General features: G+C 43.2%; 1 protein-coding gene across 1 annotated transcript in view; it reads left to right on the plus strand.

Annotated features, from left to right (window-relative positions):
• Nucleotides 1-20,272, plus strand: part of fut8b (fucosyltransferase 8b (alpha (1,6) fucosyltransferase)) — a 78,442-nt gene that overhangs the window by 36,816 nt on the left and 21,354 nt on the right. Inside the window, 4 exon segments of the mRNA XM_051071815.1 lie at nucleotides 4,606-5,216; nucleotides 13,434-13,552; nucleotides 14,619-14,781; nucleotides 19,418-19,532. Of these exon segments, the coding sequence (XP_050927772.1) occupies nucleotides 5,014-5,216; nucleotides 13,434-13,552; nucleotides 14,619-14,781; nucleotides 19,418-19,532 (600 nt within the window). The 5' untranslated portion in view covers nucleotides 4,606-5,013.

The following is a 20,272-nucleotide window of genomic DNA, read 5'->3' on the forward strand; positions in this document are numbered from 1 at the left end:
ATTACGATTCATTTTTCAGTGCCATCCCCTGATTTTGTTTTCTTTCTGTCATTGCTGGATCTACCACTAAGTGTCTTTGGTTCTGGCACTTACATTTGAAATGTGTCAACCCTGCATTCCTGACTCTAGTGTGATCCATCCCTTGGGAACTGGGCCAGAGGCTGAAAGGTCGTTGGATTGAACCTCCAGACCAGCTGAGAAAATAACCAGAAAAGCTGCTCAGTGGTCATTGTAGGAAACTGTGGCTGCACCAGGCAACCATCAGTCTGGAATGAGTGTAGCTTTATGGCTATAAAGAAGGCTGTTTCTCAAGAACAGCTTGCTCAGCAAAACATCCCTGGATAAATAATGGTTAAAAATGGCTGCCAGAGTTGGAGTTGATGTTTCTCTTGCTGCTTTCCTGTAGCTCAGACACCTGCAAGCTGCCCCCTGCATTGTGCTTATAAGCCAATATAGAGAATCACTTGTCTCAAACTGGTGATTTGCTGGAATGGAAAATTCAAAATTTCAAAAATACATCTGCTATTGAATCATGGGTCACATTCATCTGTCAAATAGGTATCTCTGCATTGTGACTATAGATGTAAACAGCTTTTCCATTTTTGTTGTTTTCCCATTGGCATTCTTTTACTGTTGCTATGCATTTGTCCCTGATCTCCTCCCACCTGTCTGTTCCCCAACACACCACGCATTATGCCTTAACATGTACCACATCGGGTTGCATATCCCCCCCAACACACACTAATACTTTCTCCTGCACCGACACAGATGAAAAGTGATAAATATATATACATAGAAACACACCAAACACACATTCTGGCACTCCCTTCCGGTTGTCCTGGAGTTGGAGGGGTCATGTTGGTGTAATAGAAGCCGTAGCAAGCTCAATGTATAATTCAGCAGTGGACCTCATCATGGTGCTTATTGCCTAGAGACCGGAGCTCACTGATAGATGACCTCTGCTGCAGCCTGAGTCGCGCTGAAGATTCACCAGCAGGACTGAAAACAGGTCATCTCTGCTGACCCCCTCGGGCTCCCGCATGTTGCTGCGGTGCAGGGGCATACTGTGACGGCGGTGACAGTGCACCCTGTGGTGCCACATGTACCGTGCCAGCCTTTACTGACCGAGCCCCCTCGGTTACAGTGACACCAAGGTGAAGGGCATTGCTGATGAATGGTTAGGTTTGAAGTGCCAGGGTTGAGAGGGAGAGGTTTGGAAGTGAGAGTATAGGTGGCGCAGATGAGAGGTTTCATTTATGAACAGTATAGGGCCACTTATTCCCTCTACTTATGAATCAGGAGGACTGTGCATTCAACATTATATTTCATTTCACATATTTCATTTTGTCCTGAGTAGCTAAGACCTTGCAATCATGTTTCCACTTTACTTGGAGGATAACAGAGGAGGGGCTTGGTGGAATAAAGCAGAATAAAATCGAGGCACTATATGACCAACTTCTCTAAAATCCCACTGTCAGCATATCTGTCATACAGTCCAACTTAGAAATGATTGTGCCACAGTGGGGAACCTTTATATATTTATTTAACTGACATTATTATAATTTCCATTATTTATGGAGCCCCCTGTTCGTGGCAACTGGAGGGCAGATGTGAGAGGTTTGAGAAAATGCAAAAATTGTCAGCTCACACTGGGCTATATCTCTGGTGCAATATTACACTGCCAGATCTTCATCAGCAGAATAAATTGTAGTGGAGTATCATTTTCTTTGTAATCAGTCCACATTCTGCTGACACAGGACTCAATAGATGTCTCCTCATTCTTTTCATTATAAAACAGCAATCTGAAACTATCAAATGAGGGGCCATGAATGTGTTTCTCTGGTGCTTTGCCACTTCATCACAGCCAAGGCTAAGCTGAAAGGCATGTTGGAAAATGAACAGTAAAACCTTCTTCGCTGATTTTTTTTAAAGCCATTCACTGGATTTGATAATTGTCATAATGTGCAGTTAGTAAAGATGGCTTTCATTTTCAAACATAATTAACTAATAATCCCTCAGGATTTGTACCTTCTGAGGTAGAGTACATCTCTTTGATAATAATTGTTCAGTTGGAAGTGGTTGATCCCAGGTTATGTTACCTACTATTATACAATCTAGACTTTAACATTTGGGTGAATTTTCTTTTGCCGTTAAGGGTGCTAAACTGTGTAACACATTCACTGAAAGTGTGAGATCAGCAGACTCCACTGCTATTTCCAAATCCCATATTTATGACCTTTAGTGTGACCACAGTGTTTTTCAGTGTGCTTGCTTTTTTATGTCTGATTATGCAGATCTTTTTCTTTTGACCTTGTGAATGATACTATGCTGTATTTTAATGCCATTAAATGGCTACTCTCTAGCACACACACTAGCAATTCAGTATTGCACTTACATGAAAATAGTAAAAATCAAAGCAGCAGAAGATGAGATATCCTGACTTTGAGTCATGGATCCTACAATGCCTATAATGTAATTCAACTGAATTTTAGATTAGACCCTCTCTGCCTTTTAAATGCCCTCATCTTTTAAATTCCATGCCCGTAGCCTTTAACACAGGTTGTCAAATATTTACAGTCTCTCGCTTAACTCGAGATAACCCGACAATATCATCAGGGTTATTTTCTCAGACTTTGGACAGATCTCTTCAGAGCCACAGAGGACACTACACAGCAGTTCACAGACTAAGTAGTGCTATTTGTGAGACGTAAATAGACCTTTATGTGTAAAATTGGTGGAGTCCCCCTTTACCTGCTTTTATTGCATCTGTTATAGTTGGGTGCATAGCAAGGTTTAGCATTTTTAGCTTTTACCTGTATTGTTTTTTACTCATATTACTGACTAGGCAGTCAAAGGTAGACCATTGTGTAGTCCACATTAATTTCCCCAGTTCTATTAATACACTAGTAATATATTATTAGCTTGGCTTGACTTTCAAGTATAAGCAGAACAACTAGCCAGAAGTGTTATCTCAAAAAATTCCCATATCCCATTTGGCAGTAGTTGGTTGCCTCATCCAACAGTTTTATATTTATCAGTTTTAGTCTGCTGAACACAAACCTCATTATGGCTTCTCAAACACAGTGACAAGAGTTGTTGCAGCCTGCCTTTTAGTAAAGTCCCAGTCGTGCATTAGCTGGTGGAGTGCTACCCTCTTGCAGCTCTTATTTTCCATAATAAAACACAGCTCAGCACATCCTGGTGCTGCATGCATAAAGAGGAGCCACCCTTGTGTCAGCCTAGCTTAGTCACAACAGGAGCACCGACAGGGAAGGAACGTCTGCCCAGATTTCAATAATCCCACATCATTCAATAAGAAATAAAGGAGAGTAGTTTGCACCTCATTGTTTCTGTGATCTCAGCTGCTGTATTCTGGGCAGTTTGCACCAGTGAAGCGTGAACAGTCTATGGCATTACAGCATAGCAGCTTTTATGTCCCACATATCAACTATTCTGCCGTGATAAACATGATGATCTACTGTTAACCTACTTCTATGCTGCCAGGCGAACCCCAGCAGGAACACTCTTCTCTGTCTTCAACGCTCACAGGCAGAAACACCAGAGACACTGCGACATGTCAATCAACCCCGCCCCACCGCTATAACTCGCATAAAGTCTAAGATGCTTGGCATAGTTCCAGCACGCTGTGGTACACACTCAGAGATGATAGCACAGACACACATTACTTGGATGTCATGCGCGTACACACACACACACACACACACACACACACACACACACACACCTGCCAGTCTCCATCTCATCACACAACTAGTCTCAGTTGCGTGGCAGGGCTTTGTTGGGGAGTTGACAGCGAAGGCTGCTTCATAAACCCGGCACGCGTCCATCCTCGCCTCCCCCGCTGCTTTGGGATGAGGGGAAGTGATGATCCAGGGATTTTTTGTTCTCTCTGCTCCATTGAGCTCGCTGTATCACCTTGACAATGTTGCATTCTGTCACAGAGGCTACAGGGATGGCAGAGGGGCACTTGGGAAGGGGGAACATGCTCTGGAAGAACTTTGCGGGATTTAGTCATCTCCAAACAAATCCATTAACTCTCGCGCTTAAACTAAGAGTTAAGGGAAAGCGTTTGAAGTGTGTTGTGGTAGGTGGTCGAGGATGCGGTGTGGGATGTTAAGGAAATAAAAGATATATTCTTGTTTGTGTGGTGGCTAGAGCTTCTGAGAGACTAGAGTGTGTGTGCAAGTACAAGTGTGTGTTTGTAATGTGCAAGCAGGCAGGACGTGGAAGTGGAACATCCTGCTCAACAGCAATGCAGCATAGCTAAGGGACTGCACATCACTATGTAAATGCAAATTGCAGTGTCATGCTGATCAATCCTGTAGGCTGCTGAGACAGGGTTATGTTGGGACCAGTCAGCAGCATCTTGGCTGTATCTGTCGATCTGTCTGCCCTGTTGTGTGCCTCTGTTTCACTATGGCACCATATGAGGCATGTCTCAAGCCTTGTAGTATTTGTCAAGTTGGCTTGCAGTCCCAGCCCTTGAATGATTTTAATTTACTTCTGTTTGACCAACAAGCACATAATGACAAAAGTGTGTGCAATAAACTCAACTGACTCCCATGTCTTTCTTTGTGTCAACAGGATGCAACTCTAATAAAAGAATCCTGTGGGACTGGAAGGAAACAGCAAGACGGTGTGGGACAAACTGGTCAACACGGAGCTGGGTGGAGGGGAGAAGACATCAATCAGGCCGTCAAAACACAGACTTCTGGTCATGCTAGCCATGCTTTAGCACACACAGGAAAGGCTAGTTGATCTCTGGAGAAACACCCACTGCCTTTTCTCATAACACTCCTGAGCCACAAACGCGTGCATCTCACCCGTCATTTACCGTCTGCCATCCCTGCAAAGATGCCGATGCCAAGGTTGGCGCTGTGGCACTTGTGGTGACGGGGCACAGAGTGCGTGCGCACGTCCGGCAGGTAGGCCGGTGGGTCGGTGGGTGTACAGGCACACCAAGAGGCATTTTTGGGTGGGCGTGGTTGAACAATGCGGCCCTGGGCGGGTTCATGGCGTTGGATTACCCTGGTGCTGTTGGCCTGGGGCACGCTCCTCTTCTACATTGGTGGTCACTTGGTGAGGGACAGCGAGCACCCGGAGCGGTCCAGTCGGGAGCTCTCCAAGATCCTGGCCAAGCTAGAGCGGCTCAAGCAGCAGAATGAAGACCTGCGGCGCATGGCCGAATCGCTCAGGTAACAACATCAAACGCCAAGATTGTCTCATAAAATAAGTTTGTGCATAGTGTCAGTTTCTGTGGTGAATGTGTAAAATAATATCCTATTGTGGATAAGCTCTTACCTGGTACTGTGAAACCTGAATATATTGTATACTAGTTGGAACACTGAGATTGAAACTAGTGCACGATATGTGAACACCTCATCCACATTTCTGATCATTATCCGTCGTGTGTCCTCAGTTTGAGTTGCATTATGCACTTAAAAAGCACTTTTCTTGTCTTAACGACCACTTGTACACTTTATACCATGTTTACAGGCACCATTCATACACACACACAATATCAAACACAATATGGAGTATCTTGCCCTAGGGCACTTAGACAAGTGGACTTCAGGAGCCAGGGATCAAACCACCAACCTTCTGGTTAGTGGAGCTAGTCTACTTCTTGAGCCACAGCTGCCAAAACAAAAAAGAGATTGATTAACTATAAATATAATGATGATCTACACACTTAAAGCTTAAATGTAAGTGAAAGTCTGACATAGGTAATGCTGTGGACAAACAATATATTTGCTTTGCCTTTTACACAATTGGTGCTGAGATATTTTAGCCAAATCCAGCAGAGTGGTGAATGCAAGAAGATTTTTTTTGTTTTAATTGATTCTAGTCAATGCTAGTAGATGGATCAAAGTTTCTAGAATTTTCTCAGAAAACACAGTTGAGCAAATACATGTAATGCACCCCTTTCGCTTGCTTTGTCACTATACTTAACTATACTATACTTTTTGTTAAAACACTGTGGTGCAATGCATCACTCCCTTGAATTTCTGCAAAGTCCAGTAATTAAGTATAGCCTCTGGCTCCCTGGTAGTCGAATCAGAGTAATTTTACAAATGCCAGAATATAGCAATGAGATGATTGTTTCTTTAGTTTTTGTGAAAATGTAATCAGCATCTGATTAAATCAGCATCTTCTGTGTGACATACAGTCAAACAAATGCTGCTGCAAAGCTTCATCAAAAGCTGATCAGTAATGTCGGAGACACTGCATGTGACAGACGGATGGATGGACTGTCACACACTTCACCAGATTTTATTGTGTTATTTTGGCAGACAATGGCACATCGTACGAGCCCATTAACCACACAGCATTACATTCAGGCTATGTGTAATAGAGAGACAGATGGTTCTGCTCTTATCTCCACATGCTGACAGTGTTTCTCTTCACACATAAACACTGGGTCTGTACATGGGTGTGCGCATCTCTGAGTGTGCATGTCATGTGCAGGGAATGCAGTCGTGTGTCCTGGTGCACGCCATATTAACCGGGAGCTCAGGCTTCAGATGTTGCCATTGCAGCTCCGCTGTGATATTGCGATTCACTTTGATGCAGGGCCCTCATTGGCTCACACAAACATAAAAACACACACGTACACGTTGCTTCAGACAGCTGGTCCCTGATTAAGTCCCTTGCTTTTGTAATTATTTAAAATTGGCTCAAAAACAAAGGTGGAATTCATGGCATAAAAAACAAGTGCAGCTTTCAGTCGACCAGTGTCCAGATGGGTCCCCGACACACTGCACGCTTGTTGCTTGTTATTGAGTTCGGTTGTTGATCTGGGACTGAGGCCTCCACAGTTGTTTACTGGGGCAGCGCTACAGTGCCTTCTCAAGTCCCTCTAAGCTTCAGCTAAGTATCCAGCACAGCAAGCCAAAAGCTGGCGACTGGCTTGCTGAGGTTAAGCTTTATGAGCTATCGACATAGACAGGAGTTGGTTTGTCCTCTGTTCAATTTTGTGCCTTTGTGCTTGTATATATGTGTGTGTGTTTGTGTAGTGGTCAGATACAGGCCCAGGAGAGAACTCCACCACCGCCTCGTCCTGTAGTGTCTCTTATCCTTATATTGGAGCCCTAATAGACGCAAAGAGGCTGTTAGTGAGCTGCCCATCATTCCTGCCACAGCCCCTCCCTCCTCCGTTCACCACCTCCTCCTGTTCCTCGTTTCACTCCTTCTTCGCTGCCGTCCTCCTCCTCTGCCTCACTACCAAACTGCTGACAGAGGCATGGCGTCAAGCCAGACACCAGCCTGCAGGTTGTCACAGACTGACTGACTATGTAACAACTCACTAGCTCACTGATCGACTACCTCAACGCATGCCTAACTCAATTCACCAACTTACACGTCGTGCAGATCTGGCCTGAGAACATGAGTCTCTGAATGTTGTACAAGAAGCAGAAGCAGTTCTTTGCAACCGCCCCACTGACATGAGATAATAAAGGTTTCATCCAGAGCACCTAACCTTCGCATTAGTGCATTCATTTTTTATGAGCAGCCACATAGAGATTTAAACCCATAAAACTGACATTATTACACCTTTGTGTCGACTTGTTACGCGTTAGAAACCCACTGTGCCGAGGCTGATTTATAGTTCTGAGTAGGATTTAACTTGGTTAGTGACATTGCACCAGAGCAGCACTAGATGAATGTGCAAGGCATTATTGGGAATTGTTATGCATTCATTATATATCTGAAGAGATCTCATTTACATTGTCTCATCCGCTTTACGATAAAGGTTGATCGCCATGCTGATGCAGTTTGCAAAGGATATTGATTTTCTTGACCACAAATTGTACATTTCTGTAGCATCACTGAGAAGATGAAGATATTTAGTCATTCTGCCTGCTCAATGGGTTCGTCACACACTGCTGATCATGTTTTACCTATTTTTGCTGAACTCTCCAGAATTTGTAGAATGGAATTGTCATGTGAAATTAATTAATCTATCAATCAACGCTTAGAATCAAATTAGTATCACCTGGCTGGCCTACAGATTCACTCCAGTGATTCGGTTATTCAGGCCATTCGTGAGCGATTTGAGTGACGGGCAGCGTGCCAACCTACCAATCACCCAGCAGCGTTAATGAGAGGTGAGCGTGAGGTCGAGTCGCTCTGCCCGTCTGGCTCCGCCCTCTCTGCAGCTGTCAGTCACCCCGGGCATGGAGCCACGGCTCGCCGTGAAGACAATGACACGTGCCAGCCCGATGGTGTGACATCGGAGGGAGCGAGGGGTTAGAGTGACAGCTGGGCTGAGCGATGAGGACCTGATCGATCCCTCCAGGCATACCAACAGAGGGACGGAGGGAGGCAGGGAGGTTGGGGGGGGTATGCACAGGAGGGGAAGAGAAGGGAGCATGATGGATGGCATGAGGACTGCACTAAGTAAAGAGCAGCAAAGAGGAAATGGAAAATGAGGACTGAAGGAATGGGAAGATTTGCAGAGACCACAGTCATTGCACTAATCTGTTTTATGTTAGTCCAGCCAAGTTCAGTGCCAACATGATGAGATGTTTGGCATTGTACAATACCATCAAAAACTAGGTTGAGTGCACCTTGTTCAATCAATGAATTGCTTAAAACTGTGTCAGCTGACCTAGTGGTGTAACCCCCACCCAATTGATGTGCCCAAGTTAAAACCAATACAAACGATTATTAGCATATTTAGTACCATGTGACCCAGATCTAGGACAGATAGAGAAGATGGCCAGATTTGATATTTGAAGACTGAATTCTTTTGCCATGCTTCAGTGAAATGATCTTTTCATGGTGCAAGCCACAAACCATAAAACCTCAGTTACTGGCCTTTGTGCCCTTGCTTGTAAAATATTTTCTACACATGGTGCTTTTTGCATATGTCTACCTTATTTGGGTCCCTCTATAGTTGCATAAAAATTTAAATGCAAACCTTAAAAAAACAGACATATAGTTTGGATGCGATGAGGCCGCCGCCCCCATTCATGTGTGAGGTGACAGCAAGATGACTCATTTATTCCTGTAATGATTTGAACCCGGTCGCGGGCCCCCACTGAACAGATGCTGCCACCACTTCCAGACCTGAACTCCCATCGACCCGGCCGTCGCTCAGGCCCTGGCCAGGGAAGGTCTGCTACTGCACACACTAGCCCCATTGTGGGAGCTGTCTGTGGTCAGGACATCTCTGTCAAGTAGGGCTCAGAGCAGAGCTGGCTCGCACTGGTTGTACTGAGGCGTCAAAGTATGCGAGGCAAGAATGCACCATTCAGAATCAGTTTTCTCTGAATTATACTTTGACATGGACAGAGCAAAGGAAGGAGACCTAATGACGAGATTAACTGATTCGTCACAAAACAGAAATTTTTGCTCAAACACAACAGATACGTACAGTATAATACACTCGGACAATAAATATAATGACCTCATTATTCCTGTCCTGTTATTTCCTCAAACTTAAAGGTCTTTCAAACTAGTTCTGACCAGTGGTATTGAGTTTTCATGGTCACACTAGACTTTTCCACCCATTTATAGTGTTTACTTGCCTTTTCCTGTCACATTCCTGTGGTTTATTAGCTTGACTTATTGGAGTCAAGTGGTTTAGTGTGAGTTCCCAGGAAAGGCTGGAACATGTCAGTCAAGTCAGATGTATCCCAGTGTAGTGACGCACACATACGCACATGTATATACACATGCTGAGTATAGGACCTGTAAATTAAAGTTTCTTCTTTACGCAATGGCAAATTGGATTCATGTAGTCTCCTTTTCATCTACACGTCCCAGAACACTTAGCATCTGCATCCATATGTATGGTTTCCCCAGCTCAGCACATAGGTTTTCTTTTGAAGTCAACCAGAGTACATTAAATCTCACTGTGGAAATATGTATGCGCCGCAGTGCCACCTAGGCCCCTGCCGTTCAATCTGCTCCGCCCGGCTCTGATCACCCGGTGAACTCCATGGTTACCGGGTGCAGGGGCGGGAGCCAATGGAGCGACAGCTGGGGTAGCATTTCAGAGGAAACTGGGTTGCATGCTGAACCTCACCTGCTTTCCGGCTCAGCACTTAGTGCCTGTGGGGCTCATCACCCCCTGCTTTCATAGCTTGTCTTTCACTCCACAGTGTCTCTCCCCACCTTCCTGCCCCGCCTCCCCCGGAGTCAGAGCTTTTCTCATCTGTTACCTCTCCTGTATCGTTTGATTAAGATGCTGTTGAATCCAGCTGCCTTGTCTAGTCTCCGCTTCAGGCCCTCTAGAGATACTGTCAGGGATCATTTGTGTATTTGTGCATGGTGTTTTCCTCCTTCCTGTGTGTGTCTGTGGGTTTTGATACCGCTGAGTGTTTGGATATATTTTATATCTGCATATCTTGGTTGGGGATGCTTGTGTTTTGCCTGCACCAGCACTGTGCCTCAGCAGTTTATGTCTCTTTTGAGCATGTTAGCTAACCTCTGTACCACGTCTCTTCTCATTAGCCTGTGCTGGTCTGGCCTATTTCTACTGCCTTGTTCAAGGAGATATCATGTTGCTTTATATTACCGTTTTAGCAGCACTTAAACCTCCTGGGAAATGATGTCACTGAGGAAATAGTCCTACTTCCTGTACAATGGTGTAACTAGCAGGTTAGGGTGTGGCTTTCTGGGAGATCTTGTTGAATATTGTTTGAGCAGAGATAGCTGAGAGAATAGATTCTAGAGTTGATGGTTGGAAAGGAAATTCACCTGGGTCTTATTTCAAAAGATCTGTGTCAGGCAGCTGAAATGGGAACACCACAGATTTCACAAAGAAAAGAAGTGCGACTCTAACACATACATGTAAATATCCGTGATGCCACAAAAGTATGGAAAGGTTTACCCTTGTCCATCACACGGTAACGTCATGCAGGAGTTAAAATATCCTCCCTTTCCTCCTCAGTTATTTCCATGGCTTTGAAGCACAATGCTCAGTTAGTGTTCAGTGAAGTGAGAGGCCAGGGCTTCCCAGGGACCAGGGCTTGAACAGTGAAGGGGGAGCTGTGCAGCAAGAAGGGGCTGTTGCAACTTTAAAAGTCTCATCTTTATGCCTGCCAGCGACTGATGTTCCTCACTCAGGGAGCAAATTGAGTTTGCATGCCTTGATGACTCATTAACATGGCCTTTGCAGCACTCCACCAATGCCCCTGTGCATTCGAACATATTCCATTTTTAATAGTTTTATGTAGAGGAATTGATTTCATATAATGTCGGTGGTAGTTCTTTTTTCTCCTTGGCTGGTTTGAACTCTGTGATCTGAGCTTGTCAGATTGCTCATTTGTGTTTTCGTTACATGCATGCAGTAGATAGTCACGGCTCATTGACACAGAGGTGTTAAAATTCTTCTTTATATCTTTCATATGGAGCCATAATTAAGGAAAAACTAAAAATATACAATTTTAGTAGAGACTAGTTTACACTTCTACTTGAAAATAGCACATTACATTAATGTGGAGTACATTAAATGGACTGAAAAGCATATATTATTTGAACTATAATGCACAATTAAGCTTTTCAGCTGTAAATTCTCTAAACCAAATGAGTACAGTGATTTTGAGCACATATCTCTGTTGTGCGTGTTCACGTTTAATCAAGGAAAAGCCACAGAAAGCTGCAGAACCCCTGAAGACGAGTTGTGCTGTAGCTCAGTGACAAGGAGCACAGGGAACAATCAGTTTTTGTACGTTTTGTCTTTTCAGTCCTTCGTCACACATCTAAGAAAGAAAGGGCCACCATGGCCACTGCAGCACTAATGCAGCAGATATTATGTGCAATAATCAGAGGGGATTTTCAGTGTAGCCACTGATAAATGATCAAAGTACTGTAACAAATTATATTTAATCTATTTACTGCACTTGAATAGCTTTTATGTCGCTGTGTGGTTGTTTTGTTTTTTGAATGTGCAAGTTAATTCTATTTAACTGAATATATTGTAGATTAAGTTTGTATCCATTATAGTTAAAATGTTAGCCCATGTAAGAACGGCATTACAGACTCATAGAGCCATTAATTTGGGTCAAAGGAGAATAGTAATCTATCTTAATATTTGCTTTGATTTTTCTCTTTTTCTTTGGTCAATTTTTTCAATCAAAGTCACAAAATAATGGCATTTCAGTGACATTCAATAAACAGACTCTTCAGTGGATGTTGTAAAAGGATATAGTGCTTGGGTGTATTGTACAGAGCTAAATAGGCTGGACTTAACAAACATGGAAAGTGATTCAGTACTCTGTACATGATCTTGAGCTCAAAATAAATAAACCAGGACAGGGCTCTAGGAGGCTGCACTGTGGTGTCTTAGCAAATGAAATAGAATGTTCAGTGGTTAGCACTAAAAGATGCCAGCCTTCACAGCTTCTTTTTTACTGCAACTTTTAAGTCTAGAAACGTCCAAATGAGGATCACGTCACCCCAGTAAGATACATACTGGACATCAGTGAACGTTTAGATGATAAACATTCTCACACCTCTTCTCCACACTCCTGCACCTCGTTAACAACTATTAAAGCTAGATGTTGCTGATGTAAAATGAAGCAGAATGCTGCAAATGTAGGTATTTTCTTATTCAGAGACTGATTTTGGTCAATGGTGTAGGAAGAGGAAGAGGAATTTCACAGTGTTTGCAAAACAGCCATCATGTTTTTCCAGAAAGCAAAGACTAATTACAGCCAAGCGAATGGTGTGTATCCAACCAGGTGTGTTTGATATTAAAGTCTAAGTGATGGTGAAAACTGTCAAACATCCATTATACAGTCTATTTTAAATGGTGACTGTCTTAAGCCAATTCATCCATAGCGTCGCTACATTAAAATTAACAAAGCAAAAATTGTGGGATTGCTTCAGTCAGAGCTTTGTCCTTTTGTCTAGTTTGTATTGCATTGGCCAAATAATCTGTAATAACTTTTTTACAAGGCATCCAGTAAATTCTGTATGAAGTTAGTGCTAGTGTAGTTGGTTACTTTGTGATTTACAGTGAGTATTTATTCATTTCAAGCAATTTAGTATGTAAGAATGACAAAGAGCTGCTCAAATATTAGGATTTGCTGCTTTACTGTTTATATTATTGTAAATGTAATGTTTGTAGGGGTTTGTTATTCAGACAAAATAAGCAATGTGAGCATGACGACTCTGGGTTTTTGATAGTTATGATGGGCATGATTTGTCATCATTATTTTTACTTAATTGAGTAATCAAAAAATCATATGCTTTGTTGGTTATGAAAATAATTATTTCTTGCACTACAAGAGTATCGTCTTATTGAATTACTTTCACATTCCAACTTTTTGTTTACTGGGATACAGTTTTACAATTTCAGCAGAATATTTCTGCAGAGAAGAGTATTTTTGCATTCTCTTCCCTCTATCAGTGTACGGTATATACGTTCCCATTCTCACGACTGTATCTTTCTCCCTTAGGATACCAGAAGGTCAGGCAGAAGCTGGGTCCCTGGCCGTGGGGAGACTGCGCTCCCTGGAGGACCAGCTAACCAGAGCCAAACAGAAGATCCACAGCTTCCAGAAACTCACTGGAGATGGTAAGCAGGGCAGGGCTACCTAAAAGGTTGCGGGGAAGGATTTGGCACAGAGCTCGGAAATATGAAAGGATTGATTTTGAAGGGGCAGGGGTTGACTATATACGGTGTGGAACCAGTCAGCAGCTCCTGCAGCTAGAATCTCAGTTTAGTCCAGCGTTAAACCTGCTACAGCTCAGCTGCGGCGATGGCAGAGCCATGCCGACGCACGGGCAGGGTTATGTGTGTATTTGCCACCCTAAGCAGTGGTCAGAGGGGCAGCAAAGCTGTCAGGTGAGTGGGGAAATGTGTGAATGAAGTGGAAGCAGTGTGAATGCCCCGATGGCAGAAAGGGAGTGAGGGAGAGAGAGGAGAGAGAAAAGAGACAGACAGAGAAAAAATAAAGAAGGACATGTGAGCGTGGAGGGCAGCACAGGGTCAGCCTTTCCATCGTGCCGCAGGGGAAGAAAAACCTAAAAATACCCTCCAGCTTCTTTCCACCAAGGGAGGGAGTAAGGAGAGGAGAGAGAGTGAGATAGGAAGGTTAAAAAAAAAAGCGATTTTCCCTCTCCACCACCACCGCCCCCTTCTCCTCCTGCTTGAGGCTGTTCTTCCCTTCCCTCAATTTTTTTTGTTTCTCTCCGCAGAAACCAGAGCAGGCAGCTGTGCTATCCATGTGGGTTACTCCACATTGTTTGGCTTGGGAGGGGTATAGAGTTCCTTCCTGTTGTTAGAACTGTGTGAGAGAACACATGAGAGAGCCATGAGACACAGTTATCAAGTGCTCCTTAATGAGGTCAAAGCATCACCCAGGGACAAAGTATGCAAAGGAATATTTTATGGTTATGTACTGAAATCTTGCAATGTGCTATTAGCCTATTTAGACTTACATAATCTCATGCTCAAACATTCTTAAGGACCTCTTGGCATGCCATCCTTTCCTACCTCCCAGCTGTATTCCCAAGGAGGTGCTATGACGTTAACATAACCGATTCATTGTTTCAGATCTTACCTGTGCCTCAAATGTCACACCAGCTGTGTATCTTTGTTACGTTTTGTTGTGAGCTGCTCTCTCTTGTCCCCGCTGCAGGCCCCGGGCCAACGCAGGAGGAGCTGCGGAGAAGGGTGGAGAACGGAGTGAAGGAGTTCTGGTACTTTGTTCGCAGCGAGGTGAAGAAATTGGCCAACGTTGAGCCCAGCGAGAGGCAGAAGTATGCCGATGCTCTCCTGCAGGACCTGGGACACCAGGAGAGGTGGGCAAACATTTGCTTGAAAACATGGAAAAAATAAGAAAGTGGAAATGTTAAAGTGTTCCACAAGGATTAGTAGGAAACCAATAAAAACCATGGCAAAGCTGATGATGAAATCAGTAGAAAAGAAGCTTGTTCTTGGGGCAGTGGCTTTGTGAATGACACAGTCATATCACAGCAAGAAGTTCTATGTGGTTTGCATGTCGGCTGCTAAGGTTTCTCCCACAGTCATGCACATTGGAAACTCTTAAAGGTGTGAAAGTTAGTATGAATGTATGATAGGTTAAACTAAATCGAAATTGACATGTTATCAAAAATATTGATTGATCATTTAAGTAAACTTTTTAAGCAAAATGCTAAACAGACACTAGTTCCAGCTTCTCAAATGTGAGAATTAGCTGCTTTATCCATTTTAAGACTAAACAATTAATCAGTTAATCCAAAAATAATCTGTAACTTAATTCATACTGATCATAATCATTAGTTGCAGCTGTAGATGGATATTGTTGGTGCCTCTGTGTTAATAATTGGCTCCGGATCTTGGTAATATAAATATTAGTGTCCTGAATCATTCGTTTGTTCTTCCTCATTAATTGTATTCAGTGTTGATTCAAGACTCACAGGCTACTGTTTACTGGAACTGCCTACTAATGATGTCAAAGGTTGAAACTAGGACATTTGCGAGGTAGAAATGAAATCAGCACTTGCAGTGGTTGCTGAGAAACAAAGGGCAAAGGTCACAGACACACCCTCTCTGTCATCTGGATGGCAGGCTTCCACACAGCTGAGTGAAGAAAGGCCTGGTGTCACTCAGCCAAGTGGTTCATTGTAATCCTGGTGAAGTGGCTTACAGGGCCCATTGTCTTAGTCATTGCTGCCTAAGCAGCTTTCCAAAGACTGATTCCTCACCCCGCACACACAGACATGCATGTACACACACACACACACACACACACACACACACACACATGCACATATAGCCACAGACTTGTACACATTCACTTTCACCCCCCCCCCAGATCTCTCTGTATGTGCTGCAGGCAAAGGCTGTGAGAGCCGGCACAGATAGGGGCAGAGGTGGAAAGAGCAATGAAATGTTTGACTCGAATAAATGCACTGGTCCCTCATTTAAATTCTGCTCAGGAAGGAGATAAGGCCCTTGTCTTGAAAATTTCCCAAGTAAAAATAAAAATGGAGCACATTTAAAAAGTATGCATTATGACAAGCTTTCAGTTTCACAAAGTTTTATAGACAAGTGAAATGAAACAGTGTGAAAGTTCATTGAGATATGCCAGAAAACATAACAGGTCAAAGTTAAAGTGTCTGTAAGAGAAAATTAACACCTGTGGATCTACAAAGAAGAATATTGTAATATTGAAGAAGAATATGTCCTTATACTGATGCTAGTGTCTCAGTAATATATATATATAAAGTGAAAAACTGTACCACAATGTATCTGGATACCAAGTGTCAATTAAACACAATAATACAATAATCTAGTTACATTTCAAGATTAAAAATTACTTTTAAGTATAAAAAATGGAAGTCTTAAACATTCAAATATCCATGGCAACTGGGCAAAAAAAGAAGTGAGGTTGTTTCAACAGCTTCATTAATTTGATTGATCTACCACTGATCTGCTTTCAAAACAAGATCAGGCAAATTAAAAACGAAGTATTGAATTTTGGGCAGAAAAGCCTGACAATTTTTAGAGACTACTGCTGAGATAATTGCTACATTTTTGCAATATTCAGGTGTTTATGAGGTGTAGCCTGCTGCAAACATTTACAGTGTGTGCTTAGAAAATAAAAGTCTCACTAAATACCTACAATTGAAACAAGAATAAAACTAAATACAGAAATTTGGAAATATTTTTATCATGGAACAGGATGGATATGATGATATGGCTGTTTGTGTAATAAGTGGTGCAAGACACAAAAACCTCATGTTAGAGGCTCAGTTTCAAACTTGGTAAACAGTGCTTAACAAATGGCTCATGTTATGTCATAGAACATTACATTACAAGGGCTATAAGCCTGCAAAGGAGCGTCTCACCTGGCCTGGTGATATTTATGCTGTAATGTAAACCTGAAACCTTGTAATTGCTCTCCCATTGGTGCAACATCAGCAGTCAGGGCTCCTGTGCCAAGCCTGACGGCTGCAGCTTCAACGTTGTTAAGCCAATCAGAAGCACTGGGGAAGCCCATAGGACCACACGTAATTATATACACACAAGAACATACATACCCTCTAATTCATATGCAGGACGTCATGGGTGTGTGGTCTTCCCCTGTCTCACTGCCAGATCCCTCAGGGCTTGTCTGTTGATTCCTTCTTCTTACGTTTTGCGGCCGGCCAGGTTTGCTTTTCCTTCCCACAGAGGCATTGGTGACGGCTCCCCTGTGTGCTGCTGGAGGAGAGTTTGACATCCGTTCACACACTGTGGTTCATGCTTCAAAATGGGACAATGAGTAATGATACTGTCTTTAGTTGTAGAGAAAAGCACTATTCACCATGTAGCACTGTTGAAATGGGACATGGTGCATTTGTCTGCTTTGTATGTGTGTGTATCTTTGCGTGCACTACTGAATATATGCATAAGAGCTCCTAAGTCACAGGATGTGACTGATTTGGGTCAAAGAAGTGAGTAATAAATTAAGCTTGCATAAGTGTGTGTTTGAGAATGTGTGATGTGTTTGCATCTGCCCTTAGCTGCATATATCAGAGCTCTTGGGCATGTTTGTGAGTGGATGGTCATGATATTTGGCAGTGTGTGTGACAAGTACACAAAATTCAGAGGCTTGCAGATGGCAGACTTAATCCAAAAATGGGGGCTGAACAACTAGAGAGACGTTGTTGTCATCAGTCAGCATGACAGAAATGACACTTTTTCTATAAATATCCTGAAAGCATGTTGAGCCCTGGTAATGCTTAATAGACAGCACTGTTAGCATATGCTGTCTGGTGGATGTTCTCATCAAAAGCTTTTGTAGGCTTGGGGTTTGGCTCCACAGTCTACCTGCGGGAATACACAAATAACATGATTCCTCGGTTTACTGTAACTTTCTGTTCAGGGAGTCACAGAAGCTAAAGTTCATCCTGTGTGTGCTATAGGGAAGGAAACTGATTTGAAGCTGTATAAAATATGCAAGATCATTCAGTCAACATCATATCATACCAAGATCATCTACATATTCAAGTAGGGGTGAACCATATTGATACTATATTGTGACTTTAGTATATGTAGTGAATTTTCTAAAAATTAATTGAGAACTGTTTATAGAGCCACTGCCCAGATTGGGGATGTCTGTTTTTGTCTTAACCCAGTTAAGTTACTAACTGAAAAATCAAGGCATTTTATCACATTAATGCACAGATTTTGTAAACTCAGTATTGCCATAAAGCAGTCCTGTCAGTTTATTTGCTGTGGTCTCGATGGTCTGGTATAACCAGGAATTAGAGGCCACTGTCAGATTTCGGAGCTGATCTGAAAGGGACCCCTGGAAAAAGTGCATGAACCCAACATGCATAAATTCATTTCCAAAATAAGACCTGCAGCAGCACAAAGGATCACCAGAGTCCACTCTGATTCAGTCAACATAGGGACCAGAGACCCATGGCAATAAAAAGGTACTCCACCTGACCCAATCACAGTGACATCTCTTCAGCCTAGTCCCACTTGAGTACTTAGTTGGGTTTCAGTTAACAGGAACCAAGAGGCTTCATGAAGACCCACTTAAATAGTATGGAAAAAATCTCAAACAGCTGACATTTCTGTCTCACAGTATAAATATTTATCTCTCCCAACCCAATATTCAAGGAAACATTTTCTCTTCTTACGTATGAATTTTGATTGACTTTATTTAATCCAACACAGAATTTGAAATGCGTATGTTTACATTTCTGTGCGTGACTGTGTATGACCTGTATGTGTGCCTGAAAACCTCTGGATACTTTTATAGGTTTTTTTTGCCTGATCTAGCACCTACACACCCAGATCGTAACTGTCAGGTTCACTGCAGTAAATAACAAGCAGAGCAGTGGTTTAGAAGTCTCTCTGTCTGTCTGGTTTCCCATCAAGTTGGCCTTTTATTTACATCCTGACCATGAACTTGCCTGTTTTTGAATGGCTGCTATGGGAACAAAGTGCTTTACTTTACAAGGCAAGGTTATTCATCGTTTTTGAGAATACACATGCATTGCCTTACAGCTTAACATTTCTGCTAGATGTTGTCACTGTTTATGAGAGCAAAGGAGAAATGTCTGTCCTGAAAGTGGGGCTGTATGTTTGACGAAAGTCTGTAAGAAGACGTCCTTGAAAAGGTTGTTAAGTGCTGACCACTCACAGATGTCGTTTTGCTGTTTGAATATGGACAAAAGCTGCTTGTGTTTACAATTGACAGTCTGGGCAATGTCAACAGATCTTCATGAGGAATGGTTGATGCCAAAGTATTGGCAAGCTACTGCCCTTTGTGTGCAGATATTAGTGGTCACATCTGGAGAAGATGCTATTTTTGTATAAACATGCCAAGATACACAAGCCCAACAGAATTTGTGTCAGTCAGTGTTTATCCTGCATTGAGTATTTAAATGTGAGCATGTATAATAACAGCTTTGAAATGTTTGTATTTTTCTGCAGGTCCATCATGACAGACTTGTACTACCTCAGCCAGGCAGACGGAGTGGGCGAGTGGAGAATGAAGGAGGCTAAAGACCTGTCGGATCTGGTCCAGAACAGAATCACCTACCTACAGGTAACTACAGACACACCTGCTGCTCAGCCAACTGGCCTCTCCCTCGTTCAGACACACGCACGCACACATACAGTTATATACATACCCACTTGCAGGCGCAGGGACATGGTGAGCATTCATTCAGATGTTTCCCTCACACATACAGACGCGCATATGCTTTTTTTGAGGACATCTTTCACACTTCCTTGTCTCATTTGCACCATCCATAACTGTCAGCATCAGTTTCCACAAGGAGCAGGTGAGGGGTGTGATAGCAGCACTGTTTCAGCAGTCGGATCTGACAGGCGGGATTCTTGTTGCTTGTCAGCGGTTTAGTGACACACACATGTGCCAAAACACATAGACACAAATGCAGACTTGCAGGTTGACAGATCGGCAGACACGCATATGCAGAAATGCAAAAACGTCTACGCGGTATAAAGTCAGACACCAACGCACAGGCTAAGATAGATGCACATATGCTGACAGTTCCACAAACACATACACAACCTGAGACCCTGGACGCATCTGCTCACCCTCAGCAGCCCCGCTCCCCCCTGCCCAGCTCTGGTGCTGCCGGGCTCTCGGGTGGGGCGGTGCGGCACAGCACCGGGCCCTACAGCATTAATGAGCCGGTGTGTTTGATGAAGAGGACCCAGTCAGTCTGGCTGGGCGGAGACAGCACCACTAACAGCTGCTGTCACCACCGCTGAGGGATCACACCGCTCCACCAGCTGCCATCACTAATTCATCACACACAC

The sequence above is a fragment of the Lates calcarifer genome, linkage group LG7_1, assembly GCF_001640805.2.
Source record: "Lates calcarifer isolate ASB-BC8 linkage group LG7_1, TLL_Latcal_v3, whole genome shotgun sequence".
In the NCBI taxonomy this organism is placed as follows: domain Eukaryota; kingdom Metazoa; phylum Chordata; class Actinopteri; family Centropomidae; genus Lates; species Lates calcarifer.